Source organism: Megalops cyprinoides, chromosome 2 (assembly GCF_013368585.1).
Source record: "Megalops cyprinoides isolate fMegCyp1 chromosome 2, fMegCyp1.pri, whole genome shotgun sequence".
Classification (NCBI taxonomy): Eukaryota; Metazoa; Chordata; class Actinopteri; order Elopiformes; family Megalopidae; genus Megalops; species Megalops cyprinoides.
The window spans coordinates 36,784,692-36,808,158 of NC_050584.1; the positions used below are offsets into that span (position 1 = coordinate 36,784,692).

Here is a 23,467-nt window from a genome sequence, read left to right on the forward strand (position 1 = left end):
GAAGTAGTGTTAGTGGGCCAATAGGGGGCACTCTGCCCTCTTAGAAGATGCTGTCTGTCAAATGCAACTTAAAACAGAGGTCCTGACTCTATGTTCTATTTAAAAATCCAATCCAACTTACTGCAAACAGTATGGAATGTCTTGGATAAATTCCTAGTCAGGTTCTTTCAACCTAGCCATTTTATAATTGAACATTTTAATTTCCTCCCTCTCTACCTCAACTGATGTGGCATGGTGAGTGTTCTGGTGTAAAATGGCTGACTTGCATCACCCACATGGGTGATCCACATTAGTGATGGTTGAGGTAAATCCCTGCCGCAAAATGTTAACCATTAAAGGTTATATAATTCCATTCATGCATCAAGCTCATCAGTTGTAAAGAATGATGGACACATTTCACTCACAGTAACAATTTTTCGATTTGGTCAATGTTCCATATCAGTTTAGGGATGTTGGAATATTTGATCCTTTAAATGACTTTTCCATTACTTTCCAAGATGAATACATTGTCAAAGATTTTCAAAGACCATAGGAACTGTGAAGGAGAGCCTTCACCACCTCTCCCTAAGTGCTAATTGTCAATTGTGTTCACCTGTTGGCAATTTGTAAAGGAAACAGCTCATTGGCTAACGAGCCACACCTTGCTGATTGAGGCCTGATTAAGTACAGGTGTGGCTGCAGAACAGGGGAGGATAACTTTGTCCCTGCTTTTGGCTTGTACATAGGCTGGTTTCTTTGTCTGTTTGGTTTTAAAATAAATTATTGGTTTTTAACCTTTTGTTTTTTTACTCATTTATTGGATAAGTATCAGCCAGCTTCTCTACAGGAACCCTGACAAGTATGAGGGCAACTAAACTACACTTAGAACTAACTACTTCATAATAAGAAACACTATTTTGGAGGTAACAAAATGCAAGATTTTAGTGTAACAACAAATCAAGGTTTATTATCTCAATTTCTAGTGCAAAAGTGGTCACGGATGTATTTTCCCAACTAAAAAGCAAGAAGCATCACATTAAACAAGCAAAATATTTAACATTCCTTTTGTTCCTCATTCCTCAACCAGCAAAATGAGCCATCTGCACTCCTGTCAGAGTTGTCAGGCTTAGAATTCTTTTTTCATTCTATTTAGCACTTTATTCTGAGTTGACCTGACAGCATCATGAATAACACAACTGGTGTAAGGCTGTGTCTGCAGCTGGCTGCTCAGGTCAAAACAAACTAAGCAGCATGTCCCTGCTTCTGCTTTGCCTATCCCTTGTTATTTTGTTCCCACAAACATTTGGCTGTGCAGAACAAAGACACAATCTATCTTACATCCGGTGCGTCAGTGTAACACACCCTCCTAGATGGGTAATGCGTGCAGTTCAAAGTAACACCCTGTCACTCTTCGTCCAAGAACCTCTGAGAGGACAGAGTGTTAAGCTGTGTCTCTCCCCTTCGTGCTCAGTAGTAAAAACAGCCAAACGCAGCAGCCACACAGAATAGGCTGTCCTGGAAGGAGCAGAAAGAATGATAGAGGACTCAAGACTTTAAAATTGAATCCAGGGCCATTCATTACAAAACCATGCAATGATTTCCCATTTACAAATATGATATCAAGATATCAACTTACATTCATGAAGATATCCTGAGCATAGCTGTCAGTGTCTGCATCCCAGAAGCAGCGGGCAGCCATCCTAGAATAACACAGGAGTTTTCACATGTGATCTATTAACACCACAAAGACAGGCTGTATATTAATCGGTATGTGATGGAATGATTGTAATTGAATGAGTTCCAGTGCAAGAAAACTCTACAAATCACCCACTACGTGTCAGGAGACCACTGCAGTTTTAACAAAAAACAATGGGTGCCAAATGCAGCAATCTAAATTAAAGACCAGGTATGATTCATGACTCACACACCAAGGTTAACAAATCAACTCACTTAACTCCTTCTCCTCGCTGCTCTCCAATCACCACTTGTACAACCAGCTTGTAGCGGTCAAACCCCACTTCTGATGAAAGACAGAACAGAGACCACAAAAATTGTGGTGATTTCTGAATTAGCACAGGTACACCAGCCACACATTTGTTCTGGATGACAGCATGCAAGTGCAATAAGGGAGTTACACAAGGCATTAAGACGCAGCCGAATATATCCCAACATCAGGCACTGCAGAAATGTGAGACTAACGAATACCTACCCAATTTTTAGTATATTGTGAAGCTAGCTTACAATTATCAAAGGGCTGTATTCTGCTTTACAAAAAAGTACATGTATCTATCACCTTGCCCATCATGCAACTAGACCACTTTGGAAAGTCTCTTAAGTTTTGCCCTCACTTAATCAGGTGTTAACATACATGACAACCAGCAAATTTAACTTAGCAACTAAAATATTGCTGGAAAACTTTCAGGAAAATTTAGCCATTTACTACCTCAAGCTAAGCTAGGGGGATACCATTGGGTACTCACGCGCTCATTTTATTGGTGGATTGGGGTATGAGGGATTGTTTTACATTAGATTGCCATATAGTATCCAACGTGGGTAATCAACATTCATGAAATATGATCCATTTTGAGTTAGGCTATGTCACAGGCCATATTATTGGTCCACTGTGCACCTTGTTAGTCTGTCAAACCATAAAGTTGCATTTTGACATTTCTATTATGTGGCACACTGGACATTATTGTGCTGGACTATTCCAGTACAGAAAATATAGATATAATCTATCCTCATCATCAACCTATCCACCTGCAAAGTGGTGAATATATGTCTGAAATGAATCGTGTTACCTATTCATTTAGCAAAACTTTACTAAGACCGGCTAGAACGTATGAGTGCATGATTGGCGGCAGTGTAGCATAGTGGTTAAGGAGCTTTGGATAAAAGCGTCTGACAAATGAATAAATGTAAATGTAAAATTTAGTGGACAAGCGTTTTTCGTATTCTTCATCTTTTGTTCGTGGTTATGCTTTCTTAAAATGCAGATTTTGGGATTATTTGACCGTATCCAATATGCAAATAGAAAGTGATGCACCAAAAATCTTGTTCTTTTTCTCACCTTTGATTCTCTCTTTAATGGAGTCAGCTAGCGAACGGGACATAGTTGTGACCTCCTCGGGATTGTATTGCTTGCCCGAGAGCTCTTCTCTCAGGACCTCTCGAATACACTCCTTCACAACCCCCGCCTTGAACCTTGCACAAAAACACAAACAATATTCTACACAACCAATAAACATGTCATTGTAAAGCTTCCTCGATTAGACTTCTACATTTCACCTTCCTAACGCCTAACATTTTTCAAGTAACAAAGGGAAACGTTGAAATTAAAACTTGGTCGCAAAAACTTGCGTCTTTGCACGAACAGCTATAGATACCAACTAATGTTAGCTATGAAATTCCAAACCATGCGCATAAATTTAGCTAACGTTACCCTGACTGACAGTTTTAATTTGTACCAAGGTAGCGATAATCAACATCTAACTACCTACAAAATAGCTATCGTTAAAATAATATCAGATTAACCGGTACATGTCCTTACTTGTGTTGATAATTCGGTCTGATGGTGTAGGTATTTTCCACCGTATCCGGTCCTTCCATATTGAACGTTAACTAATGGAGTTGTCTGATTAATAAAGTTGTCATTTAAGATAAATTTATTACCAATTCAGTTATAGTTAACCTAATGTAGTTTTTATCTCACTATGAACAGCAAACCAATCCATTGCACATGCGCTTCAACAAACTGATGTCACCATAACAACGGTGCTTTCACATCCGGGTTTTTAAGACCGACGGAAATGCTGTCGAATTACTTCGCCCAGTGGCGGAGGCGGGATATAAAAAATGACGATTGAGAAGGGAGGTTGGAGGCACTAGTAAAATCACGCCTGGAACATTGGACTGACCATGGAGCTATCTGGACAACGGCCACTTCAATATGTATATAAGCTGACCGTAACGATTTTACGAGAAAATGTAACAGTGAAATGATACAACAGGCGTATAATGCATGACTATTATAGTATTATAATATCACGGGCATAAGAACATATTCTTTACTTTTTATATTTTTTAGGACCGCTTAGTTCTGTTTTAAACTGCGCCCCTTTAATAATGTTCATATGACCCAGCAAATTATGCTTTTGAGTCAATAGTGGCAGAGATGGGTATTCATGTATTGAAAATCTGTGGCTACATTTCTGAAGTGATCGTTAACACATTTTGCTTCATTGAAGAAGGAATTGTCACTTCTTATTCACCATATTTATTTATTTATTTTTTCCAGGTAATTTAACTTGCCCTCATTTTCCATTTGTCAAAGTTTACCTATGTGCCATTTATTAAAGTTCTAGTGCCACTGCAGTTCAGTAGGTGGCAGTAATGTGTCGGAGAAGTTCTTTAGCTTACTTTTAAAACGTTTATGGATGGCTTAGTGTGGGCTTAGTGGGGGTGAATAATTAGCAGTTCTGTTCTCATGTCTCAGTTTGACACATAATTCACAATCCCACACACATACACATTCATGTCATTTGTGTCTTCACAACTGAAACTTGGCCATTGCAGAGGACTGTTATCTAGGTGACCTAGCTGGATTTACATCAATGTGTTATAAGCTACAACCAGCCAACAAAGAGTAATACTTACATATTTATTGTTGGGGTAATAACAACACCCATACTGCATATTCTTTATATCTGAGTACATAAATAGATGCAACACAATGTTTCTACAAATGCACTTTGCAGCAACAGGCTTCTCAAACAACATGCCTTTAGCGCTGTCAGGGGGTATGCCTTATGGGCCAAATTAAAAAAGAGGAGAGCTTTTGTGCTTGTTGTCCCTCTGATTGGAGTCAGAGAATTTGTATCATAGTGTGGAGGGAAGCGCCCTGTCATCAGGTTGACCACGGCCATCTAAATAATTGTATTCATGTCTCTGTGAGCTGAAATGAGGTGGCAGGGGTGAGTCAGACTGCTGTTCTGAACTGCTGGCTTTACTGTGTGGGTGAATGGAATGTGGCCAGCTGTGTATGGCTTAATGTTCGCAATTAGCAGGAATGTCTATTGAGGTCATTTGTCATCCAAGGTATGTAGACACTCACAGCCTTGAACGTGGTTGCAAAAATCAATGTATGTGAAACAGTGATGACTCAAAATGGATATATATCTACTTTTTTCCAGACAAGATACAACATCTACAGGGAATTCTATCAATTAATTTTTATCCATTCCACATAGCATTAAACTTGCAAGGTAATACAAGCAACAAAAAGCAATTGGAAGTTTCTTGGTTTTTTTTTTTTTTGACCATTTGTACAGTGTGGTGTTAGTTATGTTCAGACTATAGCTATCAAGTTCCTGTAAATGAAACATGTTTGCTGATTTTGTACATTGGAGCATATAAAGCAATATGACTGTTCCTGTTTTATTACATGACATAAAATGCAAATACAAGATGCTGATAGACATTTATCATTGCAGACATTTCTCAGTGAAGATCATAGTAACCAAGCTCTCAAGAGGAATCTGGAGCTCCAGAGATGTGAAGGTACAAGCAGACAATGACTACCTCTTTCCTTTTGATAGTAAAATATGCAACTGTACCTTTATTTAATTTAATTTAATTTAATTTTTATCAGTACTTAGAGTAGCATGTTTACAATGTTTAGCCTACATGAAATTTCAGCCAGCACAAAAAATCTAAAGCACCTAGAATTTGATGTTTTAAAAGTTCTTCTTTCATCCCACTCCAAACTGAGATAAGATTGCCAACATAAGTCTAATACAAAACTTTTCCACCACCACAGCAAAAAAAGAGCTAGATATGTACATGCACAAGTTTAGGAACCTTGTAGAACCTTCAGCTGAGTCCAGAAAATAGCAAATGGCAGGTGGAGAATGGAAACTTTAAAATCAACACTTCAAATGTCTAGCCAGATTTGATGGGAAACAATAATCATTTCCAAAAACTGATGATTTGTGAGTTTCACCTGATCATGTGCTGGAAACCTGAGGTACAAATCACATATTAGATGCCCACATTTTCCAGGTAGTTTAAGATCCTCTAAATGCTAGTGGCATACGTAACAAGAAATTGTCAAAGGTGTTGAGAAAGACTACTGTAATCAAATCAGCAGCGCCTTTAGGGTAACAATTTTGTCTTTTAACTAATGTTCTCTTGAATGTTGGATACCTAGCTCCTCCACAGAATACATTCCCCACCAAGCTATTTAGCTATGGCAATGGATGGAGCTGTCATTGGAAAGTCAAATAGCATTATTTGCTACCTAGCTCTGTGATACTCAGGCAGATTTCTTGCCAGACATCTAGCTAGCTAGCACATGGATGTCTCATATATTTGCATTGCTTGATAGTGACTGCTCATTAGCTAATTAGTTGTGATATGAATTTATGATGTCAACTCATGGCTGTCCAGCTACCTATTATGTTGCATGCAGGCCTGTTCAAAATGGATGCTGTTAGTAAAATTCCCACCAAGATGTAGGTGTGTGTTTATGTGCCTGGACATCAGTGAGTACAGACAGGAAAGTGTGACAAACCCTTGGCTGCATCTTGCTTTTGCTGAATTTCACATTTTGGAGATTAAAAAAAGAAACAGAGCAGTGCTGGTAAAATGCACCCTGTTCATAGCATGAGGCATCACTGAATCAGCAGCCCTTAATTAAGGACAGAGATTTATTGAACCAGAGGGTGTCCCATCAACTCCAATTAAGGAACAGATAAGAAAGTTGTTGAGGGGTTTCTATTACAGGGGAGAACTAGTATTCTCAGAAATGGAAGGCATTGCACACAGACACCTTTGGCAGTGACTGCTGAGAATGAGCTGCCCGTTTTTACTTCAATTTATGAAACATTACATGAATCAATTGACACTGTAGGAAGGTTTAGATGACGCCTAACTGTAAAACTGTTTTACAAAGCACCAGATGGCAGATGTTTCCCACAGCAATAATACTGTCCTGATCCAAGTTAAAAAGCAGCGCTAACCCACAAAGCTTTTGAAAAATATTTCCCTTAACTACAAAGAGCAGCAAGAAGTGAAACGTAACAATCCGTTTACAGTTTTGGATTCCTGGTTTGTATAAGGTTCGTCACTGGAAATTCCCAGGGAGCGCTGCTGGTAGTTTGTGCTGGCTTGTTTTTGGGGTTTTTGTGGTCAGTTTGCATCGCAGCACTCGTCATGTCAAACCGATCCTTGCCCAAAATCATTTTTCCATGTCATGAGCTGAAAGTAAAATCATCACCCTTGGTGAGAAACACGATGTTCTCTGTTCTCAGTGGCTATAAATCATTCACATACCAATATCTGCTGAGAGTGGCTGAGAGTTCTACACTACAAAGCTCTACCCTACCAGTCCTTAACCTGGATATGTTTAAGTCTTCAGTAAGGCTCCTTGGTCTTTATGATGGTTTGTATCATAATCGTAAGTTAGTCATCTGTGTGTGTAAGAAAGAGTGCAGCTAGTCACTTTGATAGAGCCCAAAATAGATACAGAAAGTGCATGGTGCACCTCTGCTTTTAAATACTCTCTCCTACTTTCTTTTCCAATGTTGTGACATCATATATGTTCATGTTCTCTTTGAAAAGTCCATGTTGAAGATGTATTTTATTGCTAATCAATAAGAAATCTCTGAAAAGCATAAACAAAAATAATGAATGGTAAGGAATATGCTATGTAAAATATTGATTTATTTAGCTATCAGTCAAGGTACAAGTATGAGTTTGGTGTCTATAAAAACATATGGCTTGCATGTACCCTACAGATCAGTCAAGTAACAGGAAAGGAAGGAACATTGTAGTCCATAAACTTCTGAAACTCTAAAAACCTGAAAATAGTATTAGTCTTTCTGCTGCTGGGTTTGGGTGCAAAAGAGAGGCATTCTGTGGATTTGGTGTCATCAGCATGAACTTCAATGTTCTACATGAATTTTGAGCATCACCTTTTTAAAACTTATTATATGTTAAAATTTAATTTTTAATATTAGAATTTGCAATAGTAATGAATTAGCTGTTCTTTTATATATTGTGCTGTAAACATGCATCCTATTTTCCTGTAGTTTATTTCTTTGTGTCCATGTAAGTTTTTCAGCAGATTTAGAATGATTGGATATTTACTGAGTTTACATAATTGCTAAGAAATGGGTTTGACTGTCTTAGCTGGCTCTTGATTACTGTAATAACTATTTATAGATACACCTACGCTGAAGTGGCAGCTGTAGCAGCAGCCCCGTTTTACAAAGGCTTGTTTTTACAAAAGGTTGTGGCAAACAATTGAACTTTGTCTGTGTCAGTGATGCAAACCCTGGTTAATACAGCCATGTCTGAACCTTCAAGGGCTCCTGCGTGGCTCAGTCACCAAGGCGCTTGTCTTGAGTGCAGGCTGAGCCTGAGTAGTGTTTATTCAGTAACCAGTGCACCTCATTGCACACCCGGCGCCACAAGGCCTTGCCCCCTCAGTTGTATTTTCTGCCCCCCCAGTTTAAGTTTTATGTACCCTATAGAAAAATAGGAAAAACAGCAAAAATATTGGAAACATTGGAATACTCATTGGAAATGACACAGGGAAGTGAAGTTTCGGTCAATGAGAGAGAGGGAGAGAGAGAGTAAGAGAGCTGCATGGCAGGAGGAGAAAGACAGGCAAAACGATCTGATCATCTTTTTTTTTTTTTTACTTAATGACCCTGACGCTGTTGGCTATTATGTTGTTGATTTTAGCAATCATCTCTTTTAGTAATCAGTGGTTAGAATCGTTCATAAATTATATTATTTTGCGTCTTGTAAACCTACGTTCTGAGTGCTCCGATTCCCTAAATTGTGCGAGGACACTCAGGTTTAATACTGGCTTCACCACTGCTGAGAAATAAATTTATTATTTGATTTTGAAACAGTAGTCTTGTGTTGTTGTTATTTAGCCTTTCAGAGGCTATTGCATGGTTAGATCAATAAATTTCATTAAACCTACTACCAGACCAATTTTGGGTGGTGACCTGGCAATCTGCCCCAAACATTCCTATTTCATATTATGGCCATGATGCACAAAAGTGTTCGCATCTAGTCAAAACGCCACTATATTGCCACCCGCAGGATGAAAAAAAAAAGAAAAGAAATAGGCATAGCAGCATGATAACCTACTGTTTTACTATATAAAAAGATTTGCCCCCCTCAACATTTTTAACTGCCCCCTCAGTCGGGGGAGAAATATGCCTGAAGAATTTAGAAATACTGTGTGCGGTGGATCCCTGAAAAGGATAGTAAATCCAATTTCTTTTGTAATTTGTTATTTTGTAGTTGCAGGACCTATGAGGGTAAGCCAGTGAAGAATTGTCTGGTCTTTGTTTATTGCTCACCTCTCCCCTGTAATAACGCCAAAAATGAAAGTCAAAACCAGTGTTATGCATTTATTATAATTATATAATTGTAATTCTTATAATACATTTTTATAATTATATAATTATAATTCTGTGCTCAAATTGGACATAGCAATAGCACATACACATATTTACGAACATTTTCCTGGTGGAGACAGTCCTGTTGGTAACTGCCTATCGCCCTAACACTTGAATATCTGACCACTAGTTTGCAGCATGTATCGCTCATCGTTTCTGACACTACTGCATGCGAGAAGGCTTTGCTGTCTCAGCTGAGCTCAAGTTCCTGTTTGTGCTTCCCCCTCACAACCAGTTTCCCCGTTGCTTCACTTGCATAAACAGAGGGGACGAGAATGAGACAGTGTACAGAAACACAGAGACAGAGAAGAAGGCACAGTAGCAACATTGTCAAAGACAGAAGAGAGCTGGTCTCTCCATGTCCAAACTCCAGTCCATGGGAGTCATGAGACACTCTACCAAGCAGCTTTTCTCACTGCCTCTCCTTCTGGTGCTACTGCTGTGTGAAGGTAAATCGCCCGTGTTTTTCTATACATTTGGCTCCAGTAGTACAGTAGGTCATTTCAGCGATAACGTATCTGTGTGCCTGTTTTGGTGTGTTACATGGTGGAATTTTTTAATGTATCGCCATAGAACACATTTAATTTTGTCAGTTCTTTGTCCTGTTTTAGGTGACCTAAAATATTGTAAATTTGGCCAGGTAATAATCACAATGACAATACTGTTTGTGCAGAGATGAGGATAAAATGGATTTTTTTTTTTGCATGAACAAAAGAAAACAACTTGCTTGGCACTACTCAAGGGAGAGTTAACCTTAAAACAGACTAGGATGTAAATAAATCAAAACTTTGACCCAATAATTTAAAATGACAAAGACAGTAAATTATAGCATGATCTCAATTGTCTTGAATGTGGTATGTTTTCTGGCAGCTTTCTCCATGTGGTATTTCTGTCATTTGTTTAGGCTATCCAGTTCCTGTCTGACCAGGTTTGGTAGAGTAGAGAATTAGTGTTGCCCTTATGTTACATAAAATGTATTTTGCATCTCAGAGTGTCTTGGAGAATACAGGAGACCAGAAGGTGTTGGGTTCAAATTACTGGTCTTGTATTCTTCAGATCTGAATCCCCCCTATCAAGACAGTCCATTATAACTGAACTAAACAAAACAATGATACATGTGGAAAGATTGTAAGAAAATTACTTAGTAAGATTTTTGTTGATATTTTGTTATATATGTCACAGTGATAACTATTGGGGTTGAGAAAATTCATAGATGTGTTTCAAAAAACAGATATGTGGGCGAGGGAGAAATCTACTGTAACGAACTTGTCTAACCTCAAGATCAAACCCACTTATTTCTGTTTCTCTCTATTTTGTTCTTCCCTTGTGGAAAGTATGATGGTGTGACATTGCAAGGTTTTTTATTTTTCAGCAGCTTTTCTTTGAATCACGCCTTATTTTTTTTTCCTGAAACTTTTTTTGAAATATGTAGCAAATTTCTGTTCCACAGAGGTGAGGAAAGATTTGAATCTCTGGTCCCAGCATGCTGTTTTTGATCCCTGTTAGGGCTCTGTCAGCTCTTCTGCCTGTGTTGGACAGTGGGGAGACAACACAGTGAATTAACAAAGGCCAGGATTCAGGATTCAGAGTCCACCCAAAAACCAGGAACAGCCAGCACATACATTGTATTTAATGTTAAGCGTCCTAAATTATAACTAGTTTTGTTCATGTGTGATGTATGTGACATCTCATATACTGTATATATACCTATGGGGTCTCTATGTAGAATTTTATCATTAAACTTTGTTTGTATCATGCTTAGCTTGGCATGTTGTGGGCTAGACAGATGCCTAGCTAGGCTGGCATTTAGAGGTAGAATGAGGTCCAGCATTCATTATCACACTTACCAGCTTGATAATTTGTCCATTGGGCTCTAACTTAAATCTTACCATACACAACTAGAGGTAGAACCACATACTGCTTGTACATGCTGATTGTGTTACTCTCAAGTGGACTTGAAAGTGGACTGCTCTATAGTCTACCACACAGGTCATTTCCCACTGGTTAAAGTTACCAAAATCACATAAATTCTGATCCAGTATTGTACAGATTTATCATACTTTGATTAAAGGGTTTGGTCAAAATATACATTCTAAATACACTGAACTACCTCAAAATATACTGTCATGCGGATCATTGTTTTTGGGCTTTTGAAATTAATATACTCTGTTCAGAAATATACAAAATATACTGTGACTCCAAATATCATCCTGTTTCTTGCAAGTGTGCCAAACTGGCCTTTCCTTTTCATATCAGGCCATTGGATGTTGATAGAGGAAAGCTTGCCAACATTATGATGTAATCTTATTTAAAAAGGATCACCTGAATATTTACATCTTACCTGATGAAGACCAAAAAGTTTGAAGCAAATGTGCTAGCTACTTATGTTTTCATTTCAGTTTTCAGTACATACACACTTCTGTGGAGCTGCTTGGATGTTATAACTAAGGTCTTTCCACCTTGTGAGTGCTGTTTACTTGTGTCTGGCACAAGTAAACAGGCACAATCAACTTAACATTTTCCCTGGGGCTTTTTTCCCTGAAAGACTTAGGTCCAATTTTATACACGTTTAATGTGTATTGCATGTGTAATGCAATGAATGGGGTGACAGTGTAGCATAGTGGTAAGGAGTAGGAGCCCGGTTCGATTCCCTGCTGGAGCCGGGTACTTAACCCAGAATTGCCTCAGTACATATCGAGCTGTATAAATGGATAACATGGAAAAACAAAAAATTATAACCTCTCACTCTGGATAAGAGCATTCTGCTAAATGCCAATAATGTAATGTAATGAATGCGTATAAAGCAGGGCTCTGCAAACTGTTTTACAAATGGCATGGTTAGTGAATGCCAAACACAAGTTGCTTGTGTTTATTAGTTAATAGAGTTGCATTGCTGTTATGAAGGATGAGTTATCTGCTCTTACTAACGCTTCGTTAAAATGTATTGATGAAAGCTGTTTTACTCTAGTAGTGTTTACTGTGGTTTACTGCCATAGAAATCTTACTAAGCCTTTTATGCCAGAATATGCTACTGAAAATAGATCTACCCGCTGCCAATTACAATAGCATTTACCTTCAGCGGCCCGTCACCGTTGTCACCGTTGAGATAAAAGTATTGCTTTCTCTCTGGAATGTCCCTGTTTATTACTGTGTTTTGTAATGATGAGACGAAACCTTGGTGCTCTGTCAGACTAACCACAGCTGTGATGTCATCTCCACATGGGACCTATGAGACAGGAAGCAATACGGAATGGGGTTTTGAGATACATCGCTACTCAACATCCTGACACCACACACACACACACACACACGCACACACACACAGAAATCTCAGTGTTGTCTGTTGTTCTCTCACAAAATACATGATTTCATTGGTCTCAGTCTCTTAAGTTAATTCTGTTGCTTAAAGAAAGATATTGAAATGAAACAGCAGCCACTTTAGTGTTATCAGATAAGGTATTTTTTGAGGAGCAGCTCACATCAGAAATTAAAATCCCCACAGCTCCCCAGGTTGCACAAACATGTATCTTCTTTACAGCAACAGGAGTAATAACAAATTCCAACAAAGTTTGACACACTCTGAAAGATTCACTGACAATATGCACAAAACATCAAAATAACTATTTGAAAACCAAACTTGCACTCTCTTCCTTTTTTGAACAGAGCACATTCAGGCAGAGGAAATCACAGGAACAACAAGCAAGAAGATCAAGATTCGCTTTACATTCAAGAACTTGTCTCATATTGATAGAAAGACTGTTAATCTGTACAAAGGTTCACAAAAAATTGCAGAGTGCAATGACATGAAAACCGTCTGCATGCACGGCCGTTATGTCCTGGAAAAAGGTTTCCAAGACATCATTCTCAACATCACTAACCTGACATCTTCAGATGCTGGGACATACTACATGGCTGTGATCCCCCAAACTTTAACGCCCATTGAGAGCGAAAAGGTATCTCTCATCATCAGCTCAGGAGAGCCTTTCACAGGTATGTGCAGCCTAGCTCTCTATAGAGCCTAACACTCAGTAATTGAGTAACCCTACAAGCAGCGGCCCAATCAAGATTGCTTGAAGACAGTAGTTTTAACTGTAACTATGACTGTAAGGGCAGGTCTTGTTATTATATTAATGAAATGATTGTTCATGTAGATTACATCATGAAATCATGTGTACAAATGTTCACCAAAATGAAACACTGTGTGATGGACTGTCTCCCTGAGGGCTCATGGAATACGTAGAGCACATGTTGCTTTACTTCTTCATCATGTTTGTTCTGTATGTAAACTCATTTGTAAGGTTCCAGCTGTGACTGTCTTCCCCTTCCCACCTCCAGTGACTCCACCGACGTCGCTTAATACAGGGAATGTCTCTAATAAAGCTGCTCCCTCTGGCTCCTCGGTGTACATATACATCATTGCTGCTTTTGGGGTCATCACCGTGGTGCTACCTACTGTACTGCTGGCCTGGTTCTACCTGACCCGTGTGAAGCGCTCAGGTGAGGGAGGCAATGGGGACACTGGTCCGCAACACTTCGTTTTGCAAGTGTTTCCCCTTCATATCCATATAAAACTTCTCTCAATCCAGCAGATGTCAGGCATTAAAAACAGAGCAAAATGTGCTCTCTAGACAGGCCACCTTACTATAGGACACTGCCTGTGAATTTATTTATTTGGCTGGCACTTTTACACAGAGCAAAATAGCAGTGCACGTCACAGCAGAAACATGACTGCTAGTTCAGGACATACAGGAACAATGTAACTGAGCATAGAACTGAAAAATATTAGCATGCAGCTGTGGTTACTGCAGTGATTTCTTCCGGGATACATATTGTTAATAAAAGTGAGAAATCCTACTTCACCCTGACATGCACAGACTATAGACCTCAACAATGACCCAGAAGACCAGCATTATTTTACATCATACTAGTGTACTCATAGCTCTTAGGAGTGAAAAACGCTGATAATTCCTTTCACTCATTCATATTTCACTGTGTTTTGAAGATGTTTATACGGTGTGATCTCTCAGTGTAAGAGTTGTGTGGGGTTAAGCTTGGTAGATAGAAATCATACAAATAGTATTATCTACCATTATTTACTTGGACAGGGGAAATTATTGAGAGTTCATATGCAATAGCGGATTCTGGCTCAATAGAATAGATGTTCCTATATGAATCACATTTCAATAGATCCCTCATCCACTGGCGTCGCTGAAACCCCTGCAGCACCTGAGGCAGGGGAGGGTCCCAGGGCATACTCAACTAAACTATTAAGAAATTACTGTTCCAGTAACTTTATAGAAATATTAAAATTTATTCTAAAAAATCTATTTAGTAATCAATCTTTTTGTGACCTCTGAAATTTCCAAAATTGTACTGGGAACAGGACACCGGGGTCAGGTCACACCCTGCTATGTTGAACTAAAAATGAAACTAATTTCATGGGTTTTCTGTCACGTCTATCAATAATTTGCTCAGCCACAATAGGGCTAGCCAGCTCATTAATGCTTATTGGCTGATGTTACCATGTTCAAAACAATGGTAGGTAAATAATCTCTCCACTAAGACCTGCCCCCATTAGTTTTTGTCGCTAAGACAGATAAGCCATCATCACCTGCACAGTGTGAACTGCAGAGAAAAAAAGGGAGAATAGCTATTTCCCCTAATAAACTTTGTCAGGAAGTATTTAGCTTTTGTAAAACAGCTGTTTAATTTCATCTAATTGTTACCAAAATGGTCTGCAGTATGCTATAGAGCAAAGTTTGCAGATGAGAAAGATGTATTAAAATCACATGAAGTGAACATGTTGTCTATCACATATCACTCTATTGTTGGCTTAGATAGGCCCGTGGAAGGAGCCCCATAGTTCAACCCTGTGGGAGCATCTCGCAAAATTACGCGAAGCCAGTGCCTTCATCTGCCAAAATTCATAACTAATGATCCAGGATCTCAGTGACCTCTGTGGGTGCAGCAATATTGTTGGATATCCTAGCATATAATCTCTATAACTGATGGATAAGGAATTTACCAAGCACATGTCATTCACTAGAAAATACCTTTTTACTTACATGAGGAAGAAATGCAAAAAAGGCAGCAGTCAAACCTTCCACCCAATTACTCAGTTTGGGTGGAGAGTTGTTTCTTCAAGCAGTGACCCAGATATTTTCGGAACTCTTCTTTTAATGTGTTGCATGGAACTAATGTCCCCTGTGAGTAACACATCCACCACATGACATCTGCTGACTGGTCACAACTCTGGCATACAAAGGGACCTTTTCTGTAAATGACCTAAACCATAGATGACAACTTTGATGCAAAAAGCCACACTTTGCTGATGGAGAGGCAGCGGTCATGAATAGAGCAGCACAATTATTGCAAAAACAAATAATTCCCTCCTCCAGACTTCTACAGCACCCTGACCTAAATTTCTACCCCCTGCTCCTCCCAGTCTTAGCTCCTGACCTGCTTTCTGCTGGTGGCTGCAAGGAGATCTGTGCACTGTGATGATGTTGTGACTGGGCAACTGCATGGCTAAGCATTCTGTTACTGGCAGACCGTTGACTGAAGAGATACTCTAGATACACCTTGAATGGACACCAAGTGTTAACAGTTATTTATCAATAAGTCTTCTACACACTCATGCAAACAAGCAGTTGAACTTCTAACTCAAGGCATGTCACCATGTTTTCATGTGCATAAATAATTATTTGTGGATGGTGTAACCAGGTTATAATGCAGTGAAAATTGATTTAATTGAGGGTGAATGATTTCTGAAAAATACAAGAATAACCATACAGCTCATCTCTGATTCACAACGAGTGTCTTCTTTCCCACAGACAACCAGCTGCATCAGGCCCCCAGCACCAAGTTTCAGGTGAGGTGTCTATCTGCACTCCAGTGATGAGTCCTAATTAATCTTCACACTCACTGGCATCGTCAATCATTGGTTTTCCTGCTCATTGGTCTTGACACTGATTGGTCTTCACTCCCACTGACCTTGTTACTGATTGGTGTTTGCATTCACTGGCTTTGTCACTCATTTTTCTTAACACTCACTGACTTTGTTACATTACATCTTCTCATTTAAAACCTTTCCCCACCTTTTTATAAGTTAATTGTAATTGTAAATACAGAATTATTAATGGCTTAATGGGGGGTAAGATTAGGTGCCTTCTGAAAGATAAACATGTCATAACATTATTTGTTTGAAATTTGTTTGAAAGTATGACAGTCTGTAATCCCCACTGTTTATATGAATATTTATGGAAGCTGTACCAACTGTAGACTAACATTTCCATATGTAAAGACCTGTGAGCTATATTTCTTAGCCTTATATACAGCAAAAAAAGCACAGCATCATGTACAAGTTGTAATTATTGTTGTTACAGTTATTGTAATTATCATTGTGTTGTAGTGATTTTTTTCATGTCATTTGAAGTCATTCACTGGTATCACAGTGAATGACTTCAAATGGGATACTCCAGTGCTTAATAACTGACAAGCGTGTTAAAAAAAACTTAACAAAGCTGTCTAAACACGCCAGCCTGGCAACCACAAACTCAACCATACTTATTTATAAGCAGAGGTGGACTTAAGTTGGAGGTGACATTACAGGAAAGTTTTAGATTAGTGCGTTTGAATGTAAGACACACACAGACATCATTTCTAAGGAGATGTGCTCTCTTTTCAGGTAGCCAGTGAGGTGTCCAACTCCATGCCCATATATTCAATAGAATATGTGATGCTGGACTTCCACAACAGACCAAAGGGAAGGGAAAAGGACTGGAGGAGTGATGTGGGATTGAAGCCCCAGGACAACGTGGAGTATGCGAGCATCACCTTCCCAGCAGGACAGACAGATGGGCAGCCGGCACAAAGGCAGTTCTGCTGGGAAACAGTGCAGTATGTTCACAAAAAACATCCCTAGCACTACTGAAAAACTACCCCTAAGATTATTGAAAAATGGCCCCTATGACTTCTGGAAACAGCAGTAAACTGAAGAGCAAAAATGGACAGTGGTCAGTTTTAATCTCTTTTAGTTCAGTATCTATTCAATATGATGGTGCTAAAAACACAGAATAAATCCTCATGGAGAGCTCCTCGAGAATAATACTTGATGCTCTATCAAGTCTATTAATCCCCTCTTTTATGATACTGATGATACTGATGATACTGATGCAGTTACTGCCCTGTATGTGCAAACCTACTGTAACACTATATGTCAAGCAGGGAAGCCAGGAAATATTATGTACAAATATTCACACTGCACATTGAGCAAACTGAGGACTCAAGTATGCAAAAAAGCCTCTCCTAGTCAACCAGTGTTATCTCTGCTTATATCACAAGGTTTTGCTTGCCTGTATGTGAGTTTGGCAAAAGTGTGAGACAGCAGATAAGTTTGACACCAGTACTGCAGGCATATAAAAACACAGATGGAAAGGGGTGAAAATGTGTGCAACTCATAGCCCTATCAACAATCATACAGCGCACATGCAAACAAATGATAATGATGTGTAGATTCTTCAAACATTCATTTGCAATCAGAGCACAAGACTATACATGACATGCCTAAAATAAATCAGTGAGTCCTTCCATTATTTCTTTAATTTGTAAACTTACAATATGCACAAAATAAATGTCAGCAATGTCCACCATACAATTGTTCTATGTACCATGTATGCTTATGTACTTCTTATGTTTCACTCAGGCTTGTAAATGCATCTGTCACATTCAGAATAGAAGTCTATTCTGAATGTGACAGATGCATTTACATCTTTGAAGGCACGGCAACAAAGCTAAAGCCAACCTACAAGCAGGTCTTTCAGATACAGTGATATATGGATTACACTCAATTTGCAGACATATCTTGAATGAACAAACTTATTTATCTTCTCAAACTTATGACAATATCTGACAAATGTTTATGTTGCATTTATTTTTAAGTTTTTTATCCTTGTATCCCTGGGGAAAAATTCCAGGTAAAGTAAGGAACAAAACAAGAAAAAAAGAAAAAAGGGAGCCCCTAGAATTACCCAGCTGGGCAGGAATATAGCCAGTTACAGGTTTCCAGCTTTTGCTGTGAAAAAGAATTCCAGACGTGGTAGATGAGTCAAGAACATGGAATCTTCATATCTCTGGTAAGGCAGACCCACTGCCTGCTTATCACAGGTTACTGTTTAAATATTTTCTTTGAACCTATTGGATTTATTATTGTTTTAACATAAAATTTTGTTTGTGTGAATTTTAAAGAAATATTTTAACATTTTTCCAGTTCAACCTTTTGAGTAAAAAATGCTGCTGCTGTGTAGGCATGTGTTTATGTATGGATGGAAAGAGTGGCTCAGACCTAACACCCTGGCCCAGACATCAAAGTTTACAAGATACAGAGATCATTTTCTTTCACTGTATGATCATGAGAGAGACTGGCAGAGTGGCTTGAAGGTAAAGGACAGGGACAGAGATTGTGTCTCTCCTTGAACTCTGAACTGACATTATGTCCAGCCCTGCTCATACCAACAGGACTTAGTAAACACAGGACTCACTGAGACACACACAGGACTCAGTGATATGCACCCACGACTCACTGAGATGTTGCGGGAAACTAGATATTTTTGTGACACAAAAAACACACCCTTTCCGGTGTGCATCTGGGACAGGAGTGAAGAAAACGCAAACAAAGCAGTATTAATTAGTCACCAGTAATTCTCCCATGCTCAAGTTTTCCACCACGCTCAGCCTGAACAAAGGTCACCCACTTATCATCCCACAGATATGCCGCACCAATACAGCGTTTCTTTCAGCCCACAAAAAGAGAACATCGCACAACACACCGTAACAACATCCTGTGTCAGCAGTTTCTGTCCCCATGTCCCCCATTTGCATTTCATTCCACCCTGCAGTCCCTTCCCATGCCTCCTCTGACCCACCCGTGGAGGAACTTGCAGTATGAGACCAAACCTAGTGTGCCAGTTTTCCACATGAGCATGTTGAATCAACATATCAAGGCGATAGATGGAACCAACCAAATGACTTGACTTTAAGATAAGTTTTACGGTGACACGTTTCCATGTGTTGTATTGTCTTTTTTACTTATCCACAGAATAGTAATCAATCATTTATTCTGTGTTTTTCTCTGCCAGATTTGATTAATAGTCCTACAGGGGTAAATCCACGTCTTTGAAACAGAAAAAAACGAGGTTTTGTCAGCCTCCTCCTCATTTACCCTGGTAACTCTAAAGGTGCTCTAAATGTCATTGTTACAATCCCTGCTTGCTGTTCACTACTAGTATTAGGTCTATTTGTTAAATGAGTACTTAATTGTAAGTATGTGTGAAAAAGAAATGCAACAAAAGATATTAAACTGTAAATGTGCCATGGTGTTGGTATCTTCACTATTGAGCACATATGCACCACTAGATGGCAGCATGGATGTTGCCACTATCTCTAGATCACTTTCAGTTGCGATTTTGTTTCACACGACAAAGGGAGAGCTGTCTGGGGTTTCCCCAGAAACAAAAGTAAATGGACATGATTTCATGTAAGACAAGAGGTTTTAACGGAGTGGAAAGTTTATTTTGGGAAACATATTTATGTATTGGATATGAGATCGATATGCACATAGATAGTATTTAGATCACGATAGTGAATATTTGAGCAGCTCATATACATGATTTAACAAAATTGGTGTTTTCCACATAGCAATATGACCACATTACCGATGAGCAAAATAAGTAAAAGTGTGCCTCTGCACTGCTGCTGTGGTTTTTTTTTTTTTTTCGTCACACAGTAATACTGCGAAGATGTACACATTTTAACTCAAACCTCAAAGGGAGCTATTGTATACAGTGCAATAATAACACCCCCAAGCAACAGCTTCAAGTACCCTTGTCATTACTTTTACCAATAATTAAGTTTAAAAGCAACAGCGGAACTAATGGCTGTCCCCAAAGATATCTGACTTTCAACCTGGCACAGTGTATTTTTGTTGTTGTTTTTCTACTTGCACAGCCAAAGCAGATTTCAAGTGATGTTGCTGTGGTCTAGTTTTACACAAAGTGGAGCTTTTCCACCAGACATATGTGAATTTGCTAAAGAGGTCTACAAACTGTAATGTAATTTAAAGTTTTTATCACTCATCGGCCTACCTGGCCAAGTGACATCTAACTGACCAGCTGACAGGCAGCAAATGGGCCTAAAATGTGTGTGCATATGTATGTGTGTGTGGGAGGGTGTTCAGATCCACAGTTTCATGTCTTTAAACATCTATATTTACCACAATATATAGGCCACAGCTTTATCATTTTGTGTTGACTTTTTTCCACACCTCTCTGACTTTGTGGCAACATATTCATTTCACAAAGGAGAATTGCCCGTCTGAGAAATCGTCATCATTGCTCTATATTCCACTGATGTCCTTCTGAGTCAAAAATTCAACTGTGTTAAATTTCAGGTACAATATTCCCTTAAACCTCAGTGGAAATGCTGGTTCACCTATACAAGGAGAAGGAGATAGTGTAGCAATGCAACAACACACTGTTGAGAGTAATTAGGGGCCATAAACAATAGAAATCTGAGCTGTTACGGGATCATGTCACGTAATAACAACTCACCCAGGTGTAAGCAGTGATCCTGTTAGAATGCCATTATACTATCAATTGAATCAATTACAGTATCAGCTGAAACACAGTATAAGTTTCAGTTTCATTTCCTCACTGCTGCCCTATGTGTATAAATAGAGCTGTGTTCTCAATGCATTGAAATATCACTGGTCAAAAGAAGGAATCAAGGAGGTAGGAGTAAACACAGCCACCATTATACTGGATTTGGACAGAAATATATGGGAATGCAGGAACAGGACTGGATCCGGATCTTCCAGGAGAAGATCGAAGAACTGGACAGAGGAGACAGCTGGGGGATAGAGTTTGATGATACCATTGTAGGCGGCAAACTAGCCAGTGGTTGGCAGCAGTACATCCGCAGCACTTTTGGGAGGTGAGTTCACGGACAGACATTTGGGTGACACTATCTTCAAGAGCATGACAAAATAATATAACACAATGGATTAGTTTGTGAGAGACTGAGATGATGTCTGGCTACATTTTCTTGAGGAGGTCAGTGTTGTGAGACAGTGGCACTAGTGCACTTGCCCAACAGTGTTGAACCAAAAGCACTCTGGATTTCAGTTGTTCACTATTTATCAATTCACAATGTTTAGGACAAGGTTTGAGGTTGGTTTCACATTGCTTAAAAGCTACTCCTTTGCTCAGGCTAGAGATACATGACATTCCTTGTTTTTCATTTCAGTTTCCTTTCAGATCCTCGATGTATACAGAGCATCCTTTATACTGTGGCGGTGCAGTGGCAGTGTAGCATAGTGGTGAGGAGCAGGACTTGTAACCAAAAGGTTGCCAGCTCAATTCCCCGCTGGGGAACTGCTGTTGTACCCTTGGGCACAGTACTTAACTCAGTTAAGTATTTCCTCAGTAAATATTCAGCTGTATAAATGGGTAACTATTCCGAAGGGCAAGAGCAGTCACCCCACCCGGCCTCGAACCGAGGTCTACAGGGTACCAAACTGCACCTTTGACTGCCGGGCTCTTTGCCATCAAACGATTTCATTTCACTTGCAATTCTAGCCCAAAGCACAAATGGTGGTACATTCCATTGCTTACTGTTATGTATTATGTAGGTCAGCAGATATGAAGAACTGCAGCGTGTCGGATAGTCCAGTATTGAGAGTGATGAGAAACAGCTGACTAATTAGCTTAGAGCTGAGGCGAGTTCATTACACAATGCAATGTGTCAGAATTCCTTAATCTGTAGGAAGCTGTTTTGGAGTTATGCTGTGTACAAAATGGTCTGTAATTTTGTGTGTGATGTTCTGTCCCATTATTGCTCTTTCAAATTTCTCAGTGGCTCTTTGTCCCCAGGTTCACATGCTCCAAATGCAAGAAGGGCTGGCCCTCTAAAAGGGTGACAGTACTGTTCCATATGTGCCTGAGGAGCCGGGATCAGTGTGGAACAGTCAAGGCACGCCTCTTCAAGCAGCAATGCAGGAGGTGCAAGGATGCCCCCTTTGAGGAGCCCCACCTCAAGGTGGAAAACGTGGAGGTCCTGCTGGAGAAGCTGATGGAGAAGATCCGCATTAAATGCTATAGAGAGGACCTGGGTCAGAGGAACCGGCACTTCCACTTTGATGGGAGGGTGGATGGGCCGCATGAGACCGCCCACTGCGAGGCCTGCCTTCAGGGTATCTGCACTAAGGGAAGTTGAGGACATGGTCATCCCTACAGGTCTGAGTAGACTGGAGAGCTCAAGAGCGGACGCAGGAACAATGCAGGACAGAGGAATGGACATGTATAACTGAGATTTTGTGGTGATACATCACATTACGTTATATGCTCGGCAGATGATGTAATGGATATAACTTTTCAAAATGCTAATAACAGCAATGGTCCAGCTTGTGTACTGGGTGCTTTTTGTAGCTTTACGTAACATTTTTTTTCCAACTGATTTACCATACAGAAACATAATAAATTATTTAAAAATATGGGATTATGTTATCTTGAAGAATCACAGAAGATGATTATGAATTGCTGAATGTTGCACACCATGTAGCAAATACTATGTGCCTGTAAAGATACCAGGTTTGCACAAACAGAGTAGAAAATGAAGCCACTGCTGATGTGCTGAAACGCAATTAGCTGCCTTTTCAGTTTCAGTATTTAATCTGCTAAATTCCATGACTGTGTTGCTGCTGTTGTCATAGTTATCCAACCTGTTGCAAGCTCCAAAAACTTTTGACGATTAGCCTGACTCAGTGATGATCAAAATGATTAATTAGTATGTTTGTGACAAACTATGCAGATAGAATAGAATTTAAATATGTTGCACAAGCATACAGATTTTAAAAGTCATTCCAGGCACTGCAGTGACCAAATAATGATAATAATATTATTGTTTAGCAAGCCAGGTTGCAGATACAGTATTTTGTGATATTAAGGATGTGGAAG

The 23,467-nt window shown here is 39.3% G+C and overlaps 2 protein-coding genes across 2 annotated transcripts; one reads left to right on the forward strand and one right to left on the reverse strand.

Annotated features, from left to right (window-relative positions):
• Positions 1-1,055: 1,055 nt before the first annotated feature.
• dynlt2b (dynein light chain Tctex-type 2B) lies at positions 1,056-3,731 on the reverse strand. Its single transcript, XM_036522718.1, has 5 exons — positions 3,530-3,731; positions 3,050-3,183; positions 1,930-1,999; positions 1,616-1,679; positions 1,056-1,494 (listed from the first exon to the last, which is right to left on the reverse strand). The coding sequence occupies exons 1-5, from the start codon at positions 3,586-3,588 to the stop codon at positions 1,447-1,449; spliced, it is 375 nt and encodes a 124-aa protein (XP_036378611.1). The 5' UTR covers positions 3,589-3,731; the 3' UTR covers positions 1,056-1,446.
• Positions 3,732-21,297: 17,566 nt separating this feature from the next.
• LOC118773766 (receptor-transporting protein 2-like) lies at positions 21,298-22,727 on the forward strand. Its single transcript, XM_036522841.1, has 2 exons — positions 21,298-21,446; positions 22,385-22,727. Exons 1-2 carry the CDS (start codon positions 21,298-21,300, stop codon positions 22,725-22,727), a joined length of 492 nt encoding a protein of 163 aa, XP_036378734.1.
• The last annotated feature ends 740 nt before the right edge of the window (positions 22,728-23,467 follow it).

What these genes read in the sequence shown, in the direction of transcription:
- dynlt2b (XM_036522718.1), bottom strand. Translation starts at nt 3,588, where the DNA reads ATGGAAGGACCGGATACGGTGGAAAATACCTACACCATCAGACCGAAT. An exon ending in AGACCGAATTATCAACACAA is followed by an intron (nt 3,184 to 3,529) that starts GTAAGGACATGT and finishes TTTTTGTGCAAG; the next exon opens with GTTCAAGGCGGGGGTTGTGA. An exon ending in CTCAGGATATCTTCATGAAT is followed by an intron (nt 1,495 to 1,615) that starts GTAAGTTGATAT and finishes TGCTCCTTCCAG; the next exon opens with GACAGCCTATTCTGTGTGGC.
- LOC118773766 (XM_036522841.1), top strand. Translation starts at nt 21,298, where the DNA reads ATGCAGGAACAGGACTGGATCCGGATCTTCCAGGAGAAGATCGAAGAA. An exon ending in ATCCGCAGCACTTTTGGGAG is followed by an intron (nt 21,447 to 22,384) that starts GTGAGTTCACGG and finishes CTTTGTCCCCAG; the next exon opens with GTTCACATGCTCCAAATGCA.